This window comes from Pelophylax lessonae (genome assembly GCF_965119305.1).
Source record: "Pelophylax lessonae genome assembly, chromosome: 10".
NCBI classification, from domain to species: Eukaryota; Metazoa; Chordata; class Amphibia; order Anura; family Ranidae; genus Pelophylax; species Pelophylax lessonae.
The window spans coordinates 158,557,082-158,577,361 of NC_138777.1; the positions used below are offsets into that span (position 1 = coordinate 158,557,082).

The 20,280-nt window shown below is 45.0% G+C and overlaps 1 protein-coding gene across 1 annotated transcript in view; it reads right to left on the bottom strand.

The window, feature by feature from the left end:
* The window catches only part of LOC309565999 (uncharacterized protein), a gene marked incomplete at both ends in the record, with an annotated part of 492,320 nt that extends 472,862 nt beyond the window's left edge, over nucleotides 1-19,458 (bottom strand). Inside the window, 2 exons of the mRNA XM_082271019.1 lie at nucleotides 19,046-19,180; nucleotides 19,335-19,458. Of these exons, the coding sequence (XP_082127145.1) occupies nucleotides 19,046-19,180; nucleotides 19,335-19,458 (259 nt within the window). The remainder of the gene's footprint in view (nucleotides 1-19,045; nucleotides 19,181-19,334) is intronic.
* Between the last annotated feature and the right edge of the window lie 822 nt (nucleotides 19,459-20,280).

Genomic DNA, 20,280 nt, shown 5'->3' on the forward strand with positions numbered 1-20,280 from the left:
ATGTAGAGCTAGCCAGCATTAAGCAAGGTTTAGTGGCTAATATTGGGGGCATTAGTGGTAGGGTGACTAGAATACCAAAACCCAAGGTAAGTAAGCTGGCAAATCCAAATCGCGGCCTCATAACCACTAACAAGGAAAAAATATATATAATATATATATATTTCTCTGTCGCTCATTGACAGACGTAGTCCTCGTTGATTCAACACACTCGGGTTATGCTGCCCTCTACAGGAGTAGGACTAGACAGGAAAGAAAACGTTCTGGCCACACCCTAGGGGCAGTCCCAGAGGGTATATCCTCTCACTTCCTGCTCTAGCAAATCAGTTTTTCTCTGTCTAGTTAGGAGTAAGGACCTAGATACCTTGCTGGGATCTTCGGTCTTGGCAGGATTTTTTTCTTAGAAAAGATTTTTTAGACAACTTTTTTTCTCCAGTGTTCCTGTGAGATCTTCAAGCAAGAAAGCTGAACTGGGCGACGGGCTGGATGTTGAGATCCAGTGGTCACCCCAGTTCAGCCTACGAGCGCGTGCAGGCCATAGCTCCGCGCTGGGTCGGCCGCGACATAGTCCCACTGGACGGGGACTGACCCTGCGAGTTAAACGTCTCGCCGAAACGCCTAAGACCATGAGTCACGGCGTCCGTACTGGTTGACAGCCCTCCCACCTCGGTGGAGAGGGGTACTGTCAGGAGTTGGCGCCTGCCTGGTTCCGGTATGGTGAGTAGTATGTTCCCCCTTTCCCCCTGACGGATCTTGTGGTGAACGCGGGCCCCTCGCTGTAATGGTAAGGATGGGTCTTCCCTCTATCCTATAACATGTCACAGATCCCCCTGTTTGAGTGTGATTTTTGTGAACAAAAAGCCAGGAGGCTTGGTTTGGGAGCTGACAATCTAATTGCAAAGATGTTAAAATGATGAAGTCAGTGGCAGTACTAGAACTTTACTGTGATAGTATAAAGTATCCTACCTGTCAGAAGCCACATTGCGATGTCTAGATATGTATACTGCATTCCAGATCATTCCTCCAGCTAAGCAGATGCCTCCCGACGGCCACAGACCGCATACGGTCCGCCAGGGTCCGGTACCGCCGACCACGCTGACCACCATGAGGGTGAAGGGTTGTGAGGCCGAGATCCTTCTGCAGACATGCCGCTATTCTGTGCAGGCCGTCGCCATTGTCTGGTAGTTCGCACGAGGCCGCCATTTTGGCGTAGCCTCGTGTCTCCAGCATGGGGGCGGCCATGTTTGAGGTGACTCAAACACCTCGTGGAGCTAGGGGAGGCGCCGGAAGGCGTGCAGAGGGGCGGAGCCGCCTCCTTTCTTCCCGGGAAGCCAGCCAAAAGACTTCCTGTCTGTTCTAGACAATGCTGAAACTCTGAGCAGTAAGTGGTGAGCTTTGGGGTCGATCTCTCTCTCTCTCTCTCTCTCTCTCTCTCTCGCTCTATAGGGGTCCCTAAGCAGGCAACACTGAGGGGCTTTGTGGCGCTGGGGGTCTGAAAAAAAAAAAAAAAAGTTTTATTTCTTTTTGGCAAATTTATTTTTCCGGCCAGTATCTGGAATTATCATGGACCCTGCCACACAGGTACCCTCACCGGTTTCCCTCGGGGGGGCCGCGGGACCCACCAGTGCACAGAGTATGGATGCATTCACAGCAGTTTAGAAGTCTTTGGTGGCTCGGATGGAGACGGCCTGTCAGGAATGGGGGTCAAGAAAGCGACCCCCGCCTACCCCTATATCGTCTGAGACTTCAGATTCAGATGCTGAGATGGTTATTGCAGCTGCAGGCCCCTCTGCAGGGGCTGTTATCTCAGGTAAGGTTCCCTCAGACAGTGAGGAGAACGTTCATGCTTCCGCCATAAATCAGGAAGAAGCATTGGTGGACGCACTAGTTGTGCGGTTCGGGAAACCTTAAGACTTGAGGTTTTTCCGGCAGAGGCAAATAAAAAGGAATTTCCCTTTGGTACTAGCAGACCCACCAGGACGGTGAAGGTTTTTTCTTTACCCAAGTGTTTGGGTAAAAAGATAAAGAGGTATGGGATCATTCTAAGCGTACCTTTACTAGTTCCAAGCGCATTACTAGACGCTATCCGTTTGAGGAATCCCTCATTAAGAAATGGACGGTATCACCAGTGGTGGATCCACATATTTCCAGACTGAATAAAGCCACGTTTTTTTTCAGTGGAGGACGCTTCGTCCTTTAAGAATTCGGTGGATCGGAAGGTAGAAGCGGAGTCCCGCACTATCTTTCCCTGATAGGATCAGCCTTTAGACCAATTATTGTCATTTGATCTAGTTCTCAGACATTTACGGAATGGGCGAGATTGGTGCGCCAGGACCTGAAGGGAAAAGGTATCCCCCAGGCAACATCTGTTTTGATGGAACAGATTATATAAGGACTACAGGTTGTCTGTGACGCAGCCTTGGATGCTACCCCCCTATTAGGGCATGCATCTATGTCAGCGGTAATCCTCAGACGTGTGCTGTGGTTAAAATGCTGGGTCAGCGTAAGTACTACAGGGAGCGGTAGTTACCGTTCCCTGAACAGATCATTTTCTTTACCTTTTCCAAAGATTAGCATCAGTTCCCCACAAGAATCGGATCCGGTTGAACGGACAGACCAAGGAGCCTCTAGCCGGGTGACTTCGGTCTCTAATGTTTAACCAGGAGAAATCACCACTCGTGATAGGAATCAGGTGTCTAAAGAATGTGTGGGAACAGAGAACGCTCAGACTTTGTCGGATTGCCAGGGCCAGATAGCTCTAGGGCAGCCTGGTTCGGATCCAGTCAGGCAATATCAGGGTGATGACGTAAGTCATTCGCCAAGGATTTCACCATCTGTGCCTTCTTCACAGCATCCCGAAGGCGCGGAGATTGGTAACGCGCGCCCACGATGCTCCAGTGGACGCAGCAGACGCGCTGAACGGCCTGTAAAGGCAGTGTCAGCTATTAAAGGGATTCCCTCATCTCAGATTGCTGCTGAGATTTCTCCACAGGATGGAGATGGAGGGAACTCCAGTTGTCCTGGAAATTCTAGGCTAGCCTCGTCAAGCCGGTCCGGCCGACTTGGACATGCTAGTCGCGAACGTTCCTTGGGAACTTCTTCTCAGGGAGTGTCTGCGGTCTCAAGGACCGATCTTCCATTGTGCTTTACAATCGCTGGGATTAATGGCCTGGCCATTGAGACCCAGGTACTGAAGGACAGAGGGTTGTCAGCTTCAGTTATTCCTACGCTAATTAAAGCAGGGAAAGCGACTTCCAGCAAGGTCTATTATCGCACATGGAAGACGTATATCGCGTGGTGCGAATCTTTAGAAATTCCTCCACGTACCTATTCGGTGACCCGAATATTGGCTTTTCTGCGAAAGGGGGTTGAGCAGAAACTAGCCTTGAGCACCATCAAGGGTCAGGTTTCAGCATTAGCAATCTTCTTTCAGAAGCCTTTGGCTATTAAGTCCTTGGTGCGGAATTTCATCCAGGGGGTGCGGCACCTGGCTCCACCAGTCCGCGCGCCCTTACCGCCTTGGGATCTTAATTTGGTTTTGTCGGTTCTGCAGAAACCTCCCTTTTTTAAAACATCAGGGAGATTCCCTTGTTTACTTTATTCCAGAAGGTGGCCTTCTTAGTGGCTATCACTTCTGCACGCAGGGTGTCAGAACTGGCTGCATTGTCATGCCAGTCCCCATACTTAGTGATTCATAGGGATAAGGTAGTTCTTCATCCTAAGCCATCCTTTCTTCCAAAGGTGGTTTCAGACTTTCATCTGAATGAAGATATTGTACTACCTTCCTTGTGTCCTCAGCCCAATCATCATCAGGAACATGCGTTGCATTCCTTGGATGTGGTTCGGGCAATCAGGGTACACCTGAAGGCTACGGAATCATTCCGTAAGACGGATTCACTTTTTGTGATCACGGATGGCCCCAGATAGGGGTTGCCTGCATCTGCCGCGACTATCTCCAAATGGATTAGACAGACGGTGGTACAGGCTTATTCTAGTAAGGGTCGGAATCCTCCGTTCCCTGTTAGGGCGCACTTCACTCGAGCGCCCAGTACTCCTGGGCTTTCCGCCATCAGGCATCAGTGGTCCAGGTATGTAAGGCGGCCACCTGGTTGTCGGTACATACCTTTACAAAATTTTATAAGGTTTAGGTGATGGCATCGGTGGATGCCTCATTTGGCCGCAAGGTTTGCAGGCCGCAATTTGAGGAGACCGGTGGTCTACCTCGAGGGTTGTTTTCTGTTGGAATTTTCTGTTGAATCTCATCTTTTAATTGATGAGCATTGGAAACTTCTAGTTGGCACCGGTTGGGCCTTCTAGATGGATTTATTTTCCATTTTCCCACCCCTCATTTGTGGTACTGCTTTGGGACGTCCCGAGTGTGTTGAATCAACGAGGACTACGTCTGTCAATGAGCGACAGAGAAAAATGGATTTTTGTAAAATCTTACCGTAAAATCCTTTTTCTCTTAAGCTCATTGACAGACGTAGTACCCGCCCCTCTGTTTTTGAGTTGGGTTGGGTTAAATTCTCTAAACACTGCTTTGTGACATAACTGATTTGCTAGAGCAGGAAGTGAGAGGATATACCCTCTGGGACTGCCCCTAGGGTGTGGCCAGAACGTTTTCTTTCCTGTCTAGTCCTACTCCTGTAGAGGGCAGCATAACCCGAGTGTGTTGAATCAACGAGGACTACGTCTGTCAATGAGCTTAAGAGAAAAGGATTTTACGGTAAGATTTTACAAAAATCCATTTATAATATATACGACCGGACAGAACTACAAGGCTTGCATTTGTAAATTGTGGGGGAGGTAAGTGGCGATATCAATAAGTGTCTTATATAGTAGAAACCACCTAATGGGTATATCACTACGGGATCACAGAGTGGTATATGGAAATTGGCAAATAGGTGGTGTAACTAGATTTTAGGGTGAATGAAGATCTACAAAATAAGGTACAAATGACAAAATTGTCTCAAACAGAAGTAAATATAGGCATTGGGTACAATATAGTGCAAATAAAGGTCCATATTCTGGCAAAGTATTATTATAAACCAATAGTGATAGGTGAGATGGGATAAAATATACAAAATCAATAAATACATATATTGCAAAATGATATTGATTACATAAATATATACAAGCCAAATGGGTAAAGTGAACTAGGTGCAATAGGTGGCTGAGAAATGAACAAGTTAATATAGTGACAACCTAAATTTATTTTTTACAAAGGTGACAACGTGCAGGTCCCAGGGATATCACTTGGAGGTAACTAAAACCTAATATGTGTTCACCTCAAAAAGCAGAATATATAAATTGAGAGTGCCAAATATAGTCAAAAAGTGACAAAGTGCAAAATATGATGCGATTTTGGAGGTTGCACCAGCTAAACCAATAGCCAAGATGCAGGTGAAAAGTGACTGTGCAATCTATCAAAGATATTAGAATAATCTATAGTACGAAACAAACACAATGTGCTTTGCTGTAATAAAAAAACAATGTGCTATATGGGATGTGCTGCGACTTCAGACGCATCACCAAATCCAGTTCAAATATCAAAAAAAATGTTATGGACGTGAAGGTGACTCTGTGCAGGGGAATCAATACAGTCCAAAGAACGCCTATGAAGGTGACTCAAGTGGTGTAGATCAATCCTAGAATTCTCCAAGTGTGGTCGGTGCGGGGTGAGAAGGTGCTCCCCCCTCACTCCCAGGACTGCACTTACCAGAGGGTCTAACCCCTGCAGGGGTCTCTGGCCTGAAATCCGGGTCCACTAAGGATCATGCCTGGATCAAGGTCAGCTGGGGGTCTGCAGAATCACTCTATCCTAATTCGTGGTTCCTTTTAAGATGGTGTGCTATGACCACTGCAAATCCAGGGATTCTCCAAGGGTATATGTATATGTGGAAACAAAGGACTCTGATAGTGAAGTACCGCTAGTATAATTAAAAGATTTATTGAAGAAAGTACTCCCATTTAAAAATTAATGGAAAGGCAGTAAAACAATCCTGTGCTGTCTCGCTATAGCGGTGGAGCGCTTCTGGAACGCGATGCGTTCCACGCAACCGGAAGTTCGTTCCACGAAGGTAGGAAGTGACGCCATTGAGACAAAATGCGTACCGCGTCACTGTGGTCCTGGGAGTGAGGGGAGCACCTTCTGACCCCACACCGGCCACACTTGGGAGAATTCTAGGATTGATCTACACCATTTGAGTCACCATCATAGGCGTTCTTTGGACTATATTGATTCCCCTGCACAGAGTCGCCTTCACGTCCAAAAAAATTTTTTTTGATATTTGAACTGGATTTGGTGATGAGTCTTTGAAGTCGCAGCACATCCCATATAGCACATTGTTTTTTTTTTTTATTACAGCAAAGCACATTGTTGTTTTATACTATAGATTATTCTAATATCTTTGATAGATTGCACATAGTCACTTTTCACCTGCATCTTGGCTATCGGTTTAGCCGGTGCGACCTCCAAATCGCATCATATTTCACACTTTTTGATTATATTTGGCACTCCCAATTCATATATCCTGCTTTTTGAGGCGAACACACAAGTTTTAGTTACCTCCCAGTGCTATCCCTGGGACCTGCACATTGCCATCTTTTGTAAAAAATAAATTTAGGTTGTCACTATATTAACTTGTTCATTTCTCAGCCACCTATTGCACCTAGTTCACTTTACCCATTTGGCTTGTATATATTTTATGTAATCAATCTCATTTTGCAATATATGTATTTATTGATTTTGTATATTTTACCCCTTCTCACCTATCACTATTGGGTTTATATTACGGTAATACTTTGCCAGAATATTGACCTTTATTTGCACTATATTGTACGTAAATTCCTATATTTACTTCTGTTTGAGACAATTTAGATTTTAGGGCGAATGAAGATATACAAAATAAGGTGCAAATGACAAGTTACACTACTTATTATTATTATTATTATTATTATTATTATTATTATTATTATTATTTCCGTATACCACTCTGTGATCCCGTAGTGATATTTTACCTATTAGGTGGTTCCCCTCTACTATATAATAAGACACTTCTTGATGGCGCCACTTGCCTTCCGCACAATTTACAAATATTTTTACTATATCCCCCCGGATAATAGTTAGGAGGTAGACAGCTGTCTTATCCATCATTTATTTATTTATAATACTCACCAGTCAATATCCCAGCACCAAATGTCTTCCATCTAACAAGGCTTGAATATCTATGCTGAAAGTCTAGCTAATAAAATGGAAGAACTGGAGTTGCCAATGTACGAGGAGGATTTCCATTTTGAGGGAGTTTCAGAAACTTGGTTTGAAAGATCACATGATTGGCTGGCAATATTTCAGGGATATTCCCTATATCTTAGAGATAGGAATACACACTTGAAAGATGGGCAAAGAAATTATCACATCACTACATTCTCCTCCTGCTGAAAATCCTTCCGACCCGGCAAGGATATACACCTAAAATAACAACAAAAATTAACATCGTTGTCGCCTTCTGCAGACCACTTCTCCAGAAGCAATCTATTACAGAGCTTCACTGCAAAGAAAGTATGGTTAGTAACAAATAGGCATCATGCTAACCAGTCTAGAATGAGCTGCAATCATGTCCGTCAGAACATGAGGTTGTACATAGTTCTGTACAGCATAGCAGGGTCTTCACAAAGTGTCATAAGTAAACACTGGTGGAGGACGTCGAACACGATCTCCTCTCCTCAACCCCTCAGGCATAAATCCAGAGAACTCTGGGACAGCATTAGTGGGGAAACTTGGTGCTCCAACCATGCCTGGAACTGTAGGCACAAAATTTTGGACTGTTGGTTCAAAAGCAGGAGTAGCTGGGTTCAAACCTCCCCTCTGAGGGAGGCCCCGATCAGTACTAGGTGAAGGAACCTGTACAGGAGACTCTGGTGGAGGTGTAAACCAGTCATTGTCATCACTCTGGTCTCCACTGTTGCCACAAGGCACATCATTAGAATCTGTAGCAATGTCAGATTGTGGCTCCTCATCAACAGTAGCAACTTGTGGTACCGGAAGCAAATGATTCCTATGCCAGGCTTTGATCCAACCCTCAGGTCCTCGAATCCTGTATACTGGAATCCTATGCAGTTTTTCTACAACTTCAAACAGCTCATTTCTCCAGCGATCAGCTAACTTATGTTTGGCTGAGGGTTCCAAATTGCGGAGAAACACTTTATCACCAGGTTGTAAGTCTTCGAAACGAACTTTGGAATTAAAACGCCTTTTATTGGCAGCATTTAATTTTGCAGCATTTTCCTCAGGCATCTGATAGGCCTCTTTCAAACTCTGTTTGAGTCGTGCCACATACTGATAGTGATTCCTCTGTTCCACTCCATCAGTAGACACGCCCAACTGAATGTCAATAGGGAGACGGGCTTCTCTCCCAAACATAAGAAAATAAGGAGAAAAGCCAGTGGATTCATGTCTGGTGCAATTGTAGGCATGTACCATAGCTCCCACATGTCGGCTCCAGGTCTGCTTGGCACCATTAGGGAGGGTACCCAATATGTTCATGTTCAACAAGGTACGATTGAAACGTTCAGGGAGAGCATCACCCTCTGGATGATGAGGGGTGGTGCGGCTCTTGTTGATGGTAAGCAATGTTAACAGCTCTTTAATTAGGCAACTTTCAAAGTCCCGCCCCTGGTCAGAGTGAAGTCGATTTGGAAATCCATAGTGAACAAAAAACTTCTCCCACAGCACTTTGGCTACAGTTACTGCTTTCTGATCTTTGGTGGGATAGGCTTGAGCATAGCGAGTATAGTAATCAGTCACAATCAAAATATTTCCCACATCACTGCTGTCATTGTCAATACACAAAAAGTCCATGCACACTAAATCCATGGGACCAGAACTTTTTAAGTGTTCCATAGGAGCAGCTCGAGTAGGCAGAGTTTTCCGTTGCAGACATCTCACACAACGGTGGCAATAGTCCACAACAGCTTCCTCATTCGTGGCCAAAATAATCGGTCTTTGATTAATCTATAGGTTTTTTCAACTCCTAGATGCCCATGTTGATCATGCAAATTTCTCTAAACAGAGTTTCTATAGACTTGAGGGAGCACTAGCTGTCTCCTTCCAGGATGATCATGAAACAAATGTACCCTGTATAAAAGTCCATCAATTATTTTGAGCTTATCCCATTCCTTAAGATAGTAGGTACTCTGCTCAGGCAGGTATTTTCTCATGTAGTTAGGATCTTTGCGGAAAACAGACTCTCTGACATGTCTGATTATTGGATCTCTTTTTTTGTAGAAGGATCATATCTTTCTTTTGCAGCTGGATGTTTTCTGGCACCCCTAAAGCAGTGGGACAGCAATACATGTTTGGAATACACTCTTCACCAGCTCCCAGGGAATCAATAGCTCGTAGGTCAGAGCAAACAATATTGTCTCCTTGTACAGCAGCTGTAGCACAATAGGCAGCCACAATAGGCCCAGGTACTTCCTCCCAGTCACTTTCTTCCAAGTTCATGGGTAATCCAGGGTGCCTAGAAAGAGCATCAGCCCCAATATTCTTGGGACCCGGCTTGTACTTGAGAGTGAACTGATAATTAGACAAGGCAGCAAGCCACCTATGACCAGTGGCATCTAGCTTAGCTGTAGTCAAAACATAAGTCAGGGGGTTGTTGTCGGTTCTCACCTCAAACTGAGTTCCATACAAGTAATCATGCAGCTTTTCAACAATAGCCCACTTCAGGGCAAGAAATTCCAGTTTATGAACAGGATAATTCTTTTCTGCTGGGCTTAAGACTGCGACTGATATAAGCAATAGGCCTTAGTCCTCCTGGGTACTCTTGATGTAAGACTCCTCCCAATCCATCATAGCTGGCATCCACATGCAGAATGTATGGCTTTTGTGGGTCTGCATAAGCCAACACTGGTGCTTCTGTAAGACTTTTCTTAAGCTGTAGAAAAGCTTCCTCACAAGCAGAAGTCCATCTCTCACTGAAATTAGTTTTGCGGTTTGTGTCCATGCCAGGGGTTTCTTTGAGCAAGTCATTAAGAGGCCGAGCACTCTTGGAATAGCCTCTAATGAATCAACGATAATAGCCACAAAATCCCAAGAAGGACCTCAGTTCTGTCAGATTTGTGGGACGGGGCCAGGTAACCACAGCCTCCACCTTAGCAGGATCAGTTGCTACCCCTTCTGCAGGTACGATGTGACCCACAAAGTTTACTGAAGAGCGAGCAAACTTACATTTGTCCAGTGAAAGTTTCAGACCTTCCTTCCTCAAACGATCTAGCACTTTATAAACAGTCTTTGCTCCTCCAGAGTGGAGCCAAAGACAATTATGTCATCAAGGTAGACGATACATTGAGTGGGACAAAGATCTCCCAGGGTCCGATCCATTAGACGTTGAAAGGTTGCAGGTGCACCACTAATGCCCTGAGGCATGCGAACAAACTGGAAAAAACCCCAGGGGGCAAATAAAAGCCGTCTTTTCTTGATCTTCCTCACTCATTGGGACCTGGTAATAACCAGATCTTAAGTCCATTACTGTGAACCATTTACTGCCTTGCAGGGCATCGAGAGCTTCCTCAATGCGAGGTAGCGTGTATTGATCTGGGACTGTTCGCCGATTTAGAGTCCTGTAGTCAACACATAGTCACACTCCACCATTTTTCTTTCTGACTACCACTATTGGGGATGCATACGGGCTTTTAGACTCAGCAATGATGTTTTCATCTTTCATTTTGTGCAAGCACTCTCGAACATCATCCAGATCTTTAAGAAGTATGCGCCTGGATCTTTCTCTAAATGGGGTGCTATCTGTTAGGCGAATACTGTGCTGAATACTTTTTGCACACCCAACATCCATGTCATCGGTAGAGAAAACATCATTGTATTCCATTAGCTGCTCTCCTAGTGCTTGTTGGTGCTCTGCAGGACTATCAGCATCATTCAAGTGAGTCTAATTTGGCTTCTCTTTCCTTGACTTTGGCAGTGTAGGAGCTAATGGTTTCCACTGGGTAACAATAGGCTACCTCTTTCCAGGCTGGTATTATAACTGGGTGTGTGGTAATGTTCCGGACAGTCACAACATCCATTCTTGGACATTTTTCACGATAGTCTTTCCTTTCTGGTACTATCTCCCAGCCATTCTTTTCAGCCTCTTTTGTATCAGTCTCTAGCAAAAAGAAACTACCATTTGCACTTGGTGAAATTTCCACATAAACCCGCAACACTCTTACTCCCCCTGCTGGAAGCTCTATGGGATGCCATGGATTTCCCACACACCCTCCAGGAAGATCAGGAGCAAAAGTTCGGCAGATATTTTGAAGTTCTGGAGCAACAGGCAGTGAAGGTAGGGGAGTTCCCTGTTGGGGCTGAAGAAACCGTATGAAAGCAGCCTCAACAGCTTCAACATTGGAACCCACAATCATAGAAGCATACTCCATTACCCCCAGGGGGAGGGCTCACATAAGCAATAACTTTAAGTGGGGGATCCTCCTCAGCTATCACGCCAGGAATGCGAAGCTCAACTTCTAGGCAACCATCCATAAAAACAGGATTTTCTCCCACACCATAAACAGGCAAAGTGTCCATACTTTGCAAAGGGAGGTGGTTTAAGTGTTGCTGATAGAAGGGCCTGTATATGATCGTCAGCTGAGAACCAGTATCAAACAGAGCAGTAGTGGGTATATCATTAACAGACAAATTGAATGTACATCTGCGGCCTACCCCAGGTAGCTTGGTAAACGTTTGTTTTCTTGATCTTCTCTGTTTTCTTTGGTACATATGTCCAGCTTTACTGTGAATTTTAGAACTGTCAGCAAGCAGTGGACACTGACGAACTGTGTGGCCTGCTTGTCCACAGCGGAAACATTTAATGTGGAAGAGAGGCTTATCACTGGAGGTTTTATCAGCAGATAGAGCTCTAGGCTGTGGGAGGCTACTCACTTCTTTGTTCTTAGCAACAGTCTCATTTGTGGGCTCCACCCCAGAATTCTGTTTAACTTTGCTCTTGGAAGGGGTACTAAAAAGAATATCAGACTCCTGTCTCTTTACTTCAGTCATAGTTTCAGTGAAAGTAAAATTCCTCTCTCTCAAAACAACTCTTCGAACTGGTGATATTGGGTGATGTGGCAGTAGCCCCTTTATTATTTGAGCAGTCCTTAATCTGTCAACATCTGTAGGGGAGATGATCTTGTCAGTGAGCAATTTCCCCAGTAGTACTTCTAGCCTCCTCACAAACACAGAAACATCCTATCCCTCTTTATGCTTTGTCTGTTTAAAATCAGCAAGCATCTGATCAGGGTCATGGTGCAGTCCATAAGCATCTGTCAAAATATCAATATATTCTTGAGCACTGGTACTCACATGAGTCTCCTTGTAAGCTCTGATGATAATGGATGCTGGTGGTCTTAAACTTTCCATGATGCGCTGTTTTTTCTTTTCCTCTGAGCAGGTCCATTCCTCTCACTTGCTGTGCAAAATCTCTCCACACCTCAAAGCTTTCTTCACCAGTGGGGACAGGTAGCACTCCTGAAAAAGCCTTTAATTTGCGATAAGAATCAGCATGTATATTCTGGGCAATGACTTCAGTGACTTTTAGCAGCAGATGCTCAATATCTGTTTCCTGCTTAACAGCCGCAGCAGTCATAATTACAGTTGATGAAGCAGTTGTATTCAATGGTTCACACTTATCAGGCAGGGCTGGTAACTTCCGCCTTACTGGAGGTGAACTTACTGGAAATACTACAGCACAACCAATTTCTTCAGCCCCTTTCGGATATATACAAAAGGGCCCTTTAACTGGATTTAAATCCACCTCACTGAGACAGAGATAATGGGTATACAGTTCATAACTCTCATCTTCCTCTCTTTTATCCACAGGAGCAGCATACCGCAAGGTTTCATTTGCTTTTAGCGCCTCCTGCAGTTTGTGGACGCTCACGCGGATAGGTACATATGAAATAGCAAATGTCCTTTTAGGTGGCAGTCCCTCTTCCAGGACCCGCTGCCTCACAGCTTCTGTAGATAACAATGACATGGTTGTTCCTTAATGTCCTGATCCAAGATTTGTATCTCAGCAGTGCCTCCAAATGTAGCGCTATTTTAATCACTCTTTGCGGCTACTGGGGTATGAATGACGCCACCTGTGTAGTATTTAGGAGCAGAGTCTATATAATCTGTGTGTGATCAGGACAGGATTTATAGTAAGCGCCAGTGCCTCCACTCAATCAGGGCTTGTGATTAGCAAGTGAAATCCCAATTGAGAAAACATATCCATATAGACAGTAATCCACACAGCAGAGTGTTTAAATGTCCATGCATTGAAGAAATAACATTCAGTGAACCATAAAACGTAAGATATTTTCCTCAGGAACATGAAATCATTAGCAGTGTCTGTGTGTGTCTCAGTGAGGGGATGTTACAGCACTTACAGTCTCTGTTCTCCAGTAGGGAAAATGTCTGTGTCTCCTCATGTCTCTCTTTTCTCCAGTCTTACCCAGAAATCCTTGCTCTGCCCTTTTTGATGACCTCATCCTTCTTGCAGAGAGAGAAGAGAGCACAGCAGCCATATTGACAAAGGGCAAAACAAACCCTGCATAACAGGAATACACACTTGAAAGATGGGCAAAGAAATGATCACATCACTACAACAGCTTGGAATGGCGGCAAGCTGAGAAAAGTTATCATAATGGGGGATTTTAATTATGTAGCTATAGACTGAACAAAAGGAACTGCTCATGCATCTAAGACTCACCTTTTCTTAAATGTCTTTGCAGGGTAATTTTAATGGGTCAGCTGGTGAATGCACCAACAAGAGATAATGTATTAATGGACCTACTGATTACAAACAATACAGACCTGATTGCGGATGTGGAAATCTGGGGAAACTGTGACCACAGGTCAATTTGATTCAGTATAAATCCCAGAAATGGGAAGCACAAGGGTAATACAAGGACCATGAATTTCAAAAGAGCCAACTTCCAAACTGCGCTCTTTGCTAGAGGATATTAAATGGGATAAAATCCTAGGAACAAAGAACATGGAGGACAAATTGGGAGTGCTTTAAGAGTATACTAAATAAAGATATTGGCCAGTGCCAATACCTTTAAAAAAAAGGTTTTTTTTTTTTAAGAGCTACAATAAATCCTGGGTGGCTAAACTCTAACGTAGAAATGTATATAAAAGCAAAAGAGAAGGCCTTTTAAAAATACAAGACTGAGGGGTCATTATCAGCATTCCAACAATACAAAGAATGCAATAAGAATTGTAAGAACGCAATCAGGGCAGTTAAAATAGTCCACGAAAGGCATATAGCGGAGGAGAGTAAAAAAAAAAGCCCCAAGAAATTCTTTAACTATATAAACCTGTGAGAAAGTTAAGCCAGAACATATTTGCCCCATAAAGAATGATGAAGGGAAATTGGTTACAAAATACAAAGAGAAGGCAAAAGTTTTTTAAATGCATTCTCCTCAGTTTTCACCACGGAAACGGGGGGATATAGTAACCAAGACTGTAATGTTAGTAACATGTCACAGAATGTACCCTCATAGCTAATAGAAAAGAGTATCAGAAATAGACTTAAAAAAACTTAACAAAAATAAGTCACCTGGACCAGATGGCTTACACCCGAGGGTCCTTAAGGAACTCAGTCAGGTGATAGCTAGACCATTGTTCCTAATTTTTATGGACCGTTAACTGACTGGAATTGTACCAGCTGACTGGAGAAAAGCCAACATGGTACCAATATTTAAAAAAAGGGCAGAGATCTATCCTGGGAACTACAGGCCAGCTAGCCTAACATTTAATAGTCTGCAAGCTTTTGGAGGGGAATAAGGAACTATTTACAAGATTTTAGTAATGAAATCGGTATCATTAGTGGTGGTAATCATGGATTCTTTAGGAATTGTTCTTGCCAGAGCAATTTATTAACATTCTATGAAGAAGTAAGCTGCCATCTAGTTAAAGGAAGGCCTGTGGATGTTGGTGTATCTGGATTTTGCAAAGGCATTTGATACACTTCCTCACAAACATTGACTTTACAAACTGATGTCTGTCGGCATAGACCATAGGGTGAGTACCTGGATTGAAAACTGGCTACAGGGTCAGGTCCAAAGGGTGGTGATAAATAGGGAGTACTAGGAATGGTTTGGTGTGGTAAGTGGGATCCCCCCAAGGATCTGTCTTGGGACCAATTCTTTTTATTTATTCTCGAGCAATATAGAGGATGGGATGAATGGCTCAATCTCAATATTTACGGATGATACAAAGTTAAGCAGGGCAATAACTTCAGTGCAGGATGTGGAAATCTTACAAGAAGACCCAAATAAAATAATGGGGCGGGCAACTACATGGCAAATGAGGTTTACTGTTGAAAAATGTAAAGTAATGCATTTGGGTGCTAAAAATACGAATGCAAGTTTCTCGCTAGGGGAGAACCTCTTGGGGGTCCTAGTAGATGACAGGCTCAGTAATAGCATGCAATGCCAAGCTGCTGCAATCAAAGTTAACAGAATACTAGCATGTATTAAAAAGGGGATTCGCTCTAGAGTTAAAACTATTATTCTCCCACTCTAAAAGACTCTGGTCCAGCCGCATCTTGATTATGCCGTCCAGTTCTGAGCACCAGTCCTCAGGAAGGATGAGCTGGAATTGGAGAGAATCCAGAAGGGGCAAAAAAGCTGATAAAGGGAGAGGGTAATGGACAATGGCAAGTGATATGACCAATGGAGGTATCATCAAGACGATGTAGGTAATATTGATCCACATAGAGGAGATCCAGCCTGGAGTAAGAGTCATGAACCCCAGAGTAACAGCTATAACGCTGCTCGGAAGTGTTTTCGCTCTCCAGCAGTCCACCAGATGTAAGGAATGCAATAATTTCTGAAAATGTCTTGGGGCCTAGCTAGAAAAAGCAGATCTCCCAGGAGAGGTATCTAATTGGGGGTTCGAGGGCAGGGTAAAATTGGCCCTTAAAACCAGTAGGCCCTCCATACATGCATATAATTTATGTACAACTACAGATAAAAAATGAATAGTGCGTACATTTGGGGTTTATATGTTCTCTATGGTCACAGGTTGTCCCGCAATAGTTCCCTTCAAAAAAAGGTATCTGTGTCCATAAGTTTGTCCACAAGTACAAAAGGGCACACCTTGTGTATTGCATATCCCCTGGCTTTTGGTACAGGTGAAGGGCAGAGGTACCATTGCGTGTACACCGAGTGAGGTAGTTTGGGTGCAGAGGTTGCGGTGAAAGTCCACCTGAGGCAAAGAAAAAGTATCCAAAAACTTGGCAAGGTTGTCCTTGTTGCGAAGCGCTGCCCCTTTCCCATTACGCTTTGCGGTGAGACGGAAAGGGAACCCCAGCTGTACGTGATCCCCCTCCTACCAGAGGACCTCCAGGACAGATTGCAGAGCCCTGTGCATCATGAGGGTTCAATGAGATGGAGATAATTGGGCACCAGTCAATACGGCCCCTGCCACACATGGCTGTCATGATAGCCTTCTTCACAACATCGATGTGAATCCTACATATGACGTCCCTTGGCTATCTAATGTCTTGTGGAGGTGGTAGTAATGCTCTGTAAGCACAATAAATTTCTAGATTAGGAGGGGCCGCAACACCTAGAATCTGTGTGAAAATCCCCTGTAGTGTAGGCATCAGATCCAGAGCACGTGTGGCTTCAGGCAGGCCCCCTAACAGGGATTTTTTGCCTCTGCTCCCTATTTTCAAAATTATCTAGCTGTAGGAGGAGGGATTCAAGCATAGTGTCTTGCCTCTAAGCTCTGTCCCTCAATGCTGTCACAGATTGTGTAATTCCCTCCTGTCCAGTTTCAAGTGTCTCAACCCTGTTTTCTGAATGCTATAGTTTCAGATTTCAAGTATTCTAGGGCTCCTTTTAAATTAGATTCCACAATGGAGATCAGTTGGGATATGTCCGATTTTAGATTGGAGCGCCCTGATATGTGCCCTTAAATCGCAATTTCTTTCCAAGTCTCCCAACACTGAGTCTGTATGTGATAACGCAAATGAGATATGAGAAGGAGCAGGACTGTGTACCTGTCCCTCCTACTTGTCTGCTAAATGTCTGGGTGTAAGCAGGAGCTCTTGGTAAGGGCGCTAGCATGTCCAAGCTACACCCCCATACTAAATTTTTAAAAGTACTCCTTTTCAAAGCTTCATTCTTTTTCTTCTTTCTTTTTCAGAAAATGGTACAAAAATCATAGGTCTAGCCACTCCCAGTATTTTACTGCCTTCTGTCAGTGGCATTAGACTTCACTGAAACCAGAGCCATATGAATTGAGAAAATGTTTTACTTTGTTTTCTAAAAGGAGGTGTTGAATTGAAGTGTAAATAAAGGCAATCATTTTGGATAGAGTAAGGGAGGGTTATAATAACCCCTTTCAGTTTCTTTGCCATCTGTGTCCCATAAGGAAGATGTCCACTTCACTTCCTGTCCCACAACGAAACAGAAAGTGAGAGGCAATCCCTCCAAAGTGAGGTAATCCCAGTGTGTCACCAGAACTAGTGTCCTTATTGGAGGATCTCCACTCCTATTACTGTTCTGGTTTCAACCCAAAAGTTGGGGTTTCTTTCACTTTCGATGACTGTGGTAAACAGAACAAATAGAGATGGTGAATCTCTCCAAACACAGACCGCAATAAAAATCTGACAGGTGTTCTCCACTTTATCTAAATAGAAATGTTGCCTTTAGTTATCTTTATCTCTGGGCGGGAAAATCATTATTCTAATCATTATTCTATTCCTCAAAGAAAGGCCAGGAGGAGAATCAGTGTGGCAATAGCGAATGTTCATTCGCTATTGTTACACAACTGGGTGGGCTCACTTTTTTGAAGCCTATAAGAGCCTCTGGCTCTAATCAGGTGCTTAAAAAAAAAAAAAAAAACCCCATTGGAATCCATGCGTCCTGCACCCTGCATGTAGATTAGGGGGCCGGATGCATGGATAGGCGGGGGGTGGCGCCCCTGTGCCCTCAATGGACGGCCATCACTGTTTACAACCCCAGATATTTCCTTGTAAAAGTAGCAGCAACATAATTACTGTGCTGCACATACCTGTAGTCTGTGTAGAGAATATAGTTGTGGGAGAGATAAAAGAGCTCCACTAACTACATGACTAAGGCACCCCAGATGTAATTTGGACACTTACCATAACCCTTATCCCAAATCCCAAACCCTTTCAACAAACTTCCTGCAATAAATACACGGACACCTTTATTGGAGTAAAATTGGCCAACGTGGCCATTTATTAACCAATAACAAAATATATATAACACGTTCCTTAGACCAGGAACCAAAATATTATAATAGATAACCTAAGGTTGCCGATCTTTGGAGGCCCCAAATGCCAAGTACCATTTGTGTATCTGTGTAACTCTTAACTGTCCCCAGCCGCAGCACCGGCTCGGGGACGACCTCAACACAGATACCTCCCAATTTAAAATACCAGTTAACCCATCTATTAACTGGCATTCACCAGGTGACTCCATACCTTAGATGGGTCCCTCAGCTGCTAAGTACAGCAGGTTTTACCAGAAACCTCTCCAAAGACCCGCAACCACCACAGCACAAGGTGGGAAACCTCACACCGTTGTGTGCCGCCAAAAACATAACGCTCTCTGTATCCCCTCCTGCAGACCCAGGGCCCAAAGGTCTATGCCCACCACATTGAGGTGCACCCCATCACTGCGCAAATACTGCCACGTATCAACCTCCAACTCCCTCTGCCTGACCACGAACCCCCCGTTATGCACGAGGAACCGGCAACCTCTATATTGACTTTAACCCGGGCTTTGTTCAACTTCTCCACGGACCGGGCCTGATGCCAAGACGTGTGGCATACAATGTCCGACCATACCACCACCGTGTCCGGGAACTCCATGCGCAGCCGGAGAATGTCGAACTTGACATCCCGAATAAGGTGGCGGCAAGACCTAACACCCATATCATTGCCGCCGGCGTGGATGACCAAAACGTCCGGGGCCCTGTCCAAACGGGATACCCTGTGTACCTCTGGAAGCACCCTGCCCCACAACATGCCCGGGACGCCGATCCACCGGACGGTTGCCTCAGACCGAGGGATACCTAGCTGTCGACCTTGAGGCCGAACATCCGCCCTTCTGGCCCCCCAATAGACAAAAGAGTGTCCCAAAATCCACACGAGGGCCACCGCACCTGAAAACGAAAACAGACCAACGATAACACTATGAAACAGCGAAAGAAAAAAGGCAAAACAAGCAATTGACAAGCAAAAAAGAAACCTCGCAAAGCCGTTGTCACACCAAATGGGGGCGGACATAAAGCTTGAATCTGTCTGACTCCCACCTACCAATGCACCGTAAAATGGACTCATCCAAACCCCACCGAGCAGCTTCTGTAGCAGCCCCGATGTGGAATGAGTGGGAAGAATATTGCAGTGCCTGAAAGCCCGCGGCCATAAGACATCGGCGCATCACCGAGACAAATTGAAAATTGGACAGGGCCGACCCGTCCGCGTGAACCAGGAAAGAACCGGACCCAGCCGGTCAAACACGAAGATATTCGAGAAACGCCAAAACCGAACAAATGGGAGAGCCCCGTATGCGGAAAATACGTACGGATGCGTCTCTGCCGACTTGGTCCGTCTTTGAACGGCGGATAAGCAAAAACACAGAAGAACCATCACTGTGGACATCCGCCATCTGCAATCCCCCTTGGGCCGCCCTAGAGGAGCTGACAAGCTCGCTCACCCTAAGAGCCCCGTAAAAGGCCAGCGCAAAGGCGACCCGGAACAAAAGGACTTCAAAACTAGAGAAACACACCCCACCCACCTGGACGAACAACGTCTGCAGGAGCGTAAACGTGATCGTCCAGCGCCCGTCAAGCTTAGGGGCACCCCGCCGATAACCCCTCAGCGCCTGCCGAACCAAAAAATCTTTGGTAAAGTCCGTAACGCCCTTCAACTTAGACAGAAAAGCGATAGCCGACAGTTTACGATTGACCGCAGAAACCGACACCCCCGCCGTGAAATTCAAGCAGATAAAATAAATCAAGAGATTCCTGACCTCCGCCCGAGCATGTCCACCCCTGCCTCAAGTAACAGGGCCCCCCACTCCCGCCAAACCTTGGTGTAAGCAGACCACGTGGACCCACTCAAGGAGCCGCGAGTCAACCCGGAGGCGATGCCAATGCAATCTTCCAAAGCCGTTGTGGACAAGGGGGTGCCGTGTCGCTCCGCTCCAGGCGCCAACTCCTGGAACCTGTCCAACTGAAAACGAGACAACGCATCAGCCAAA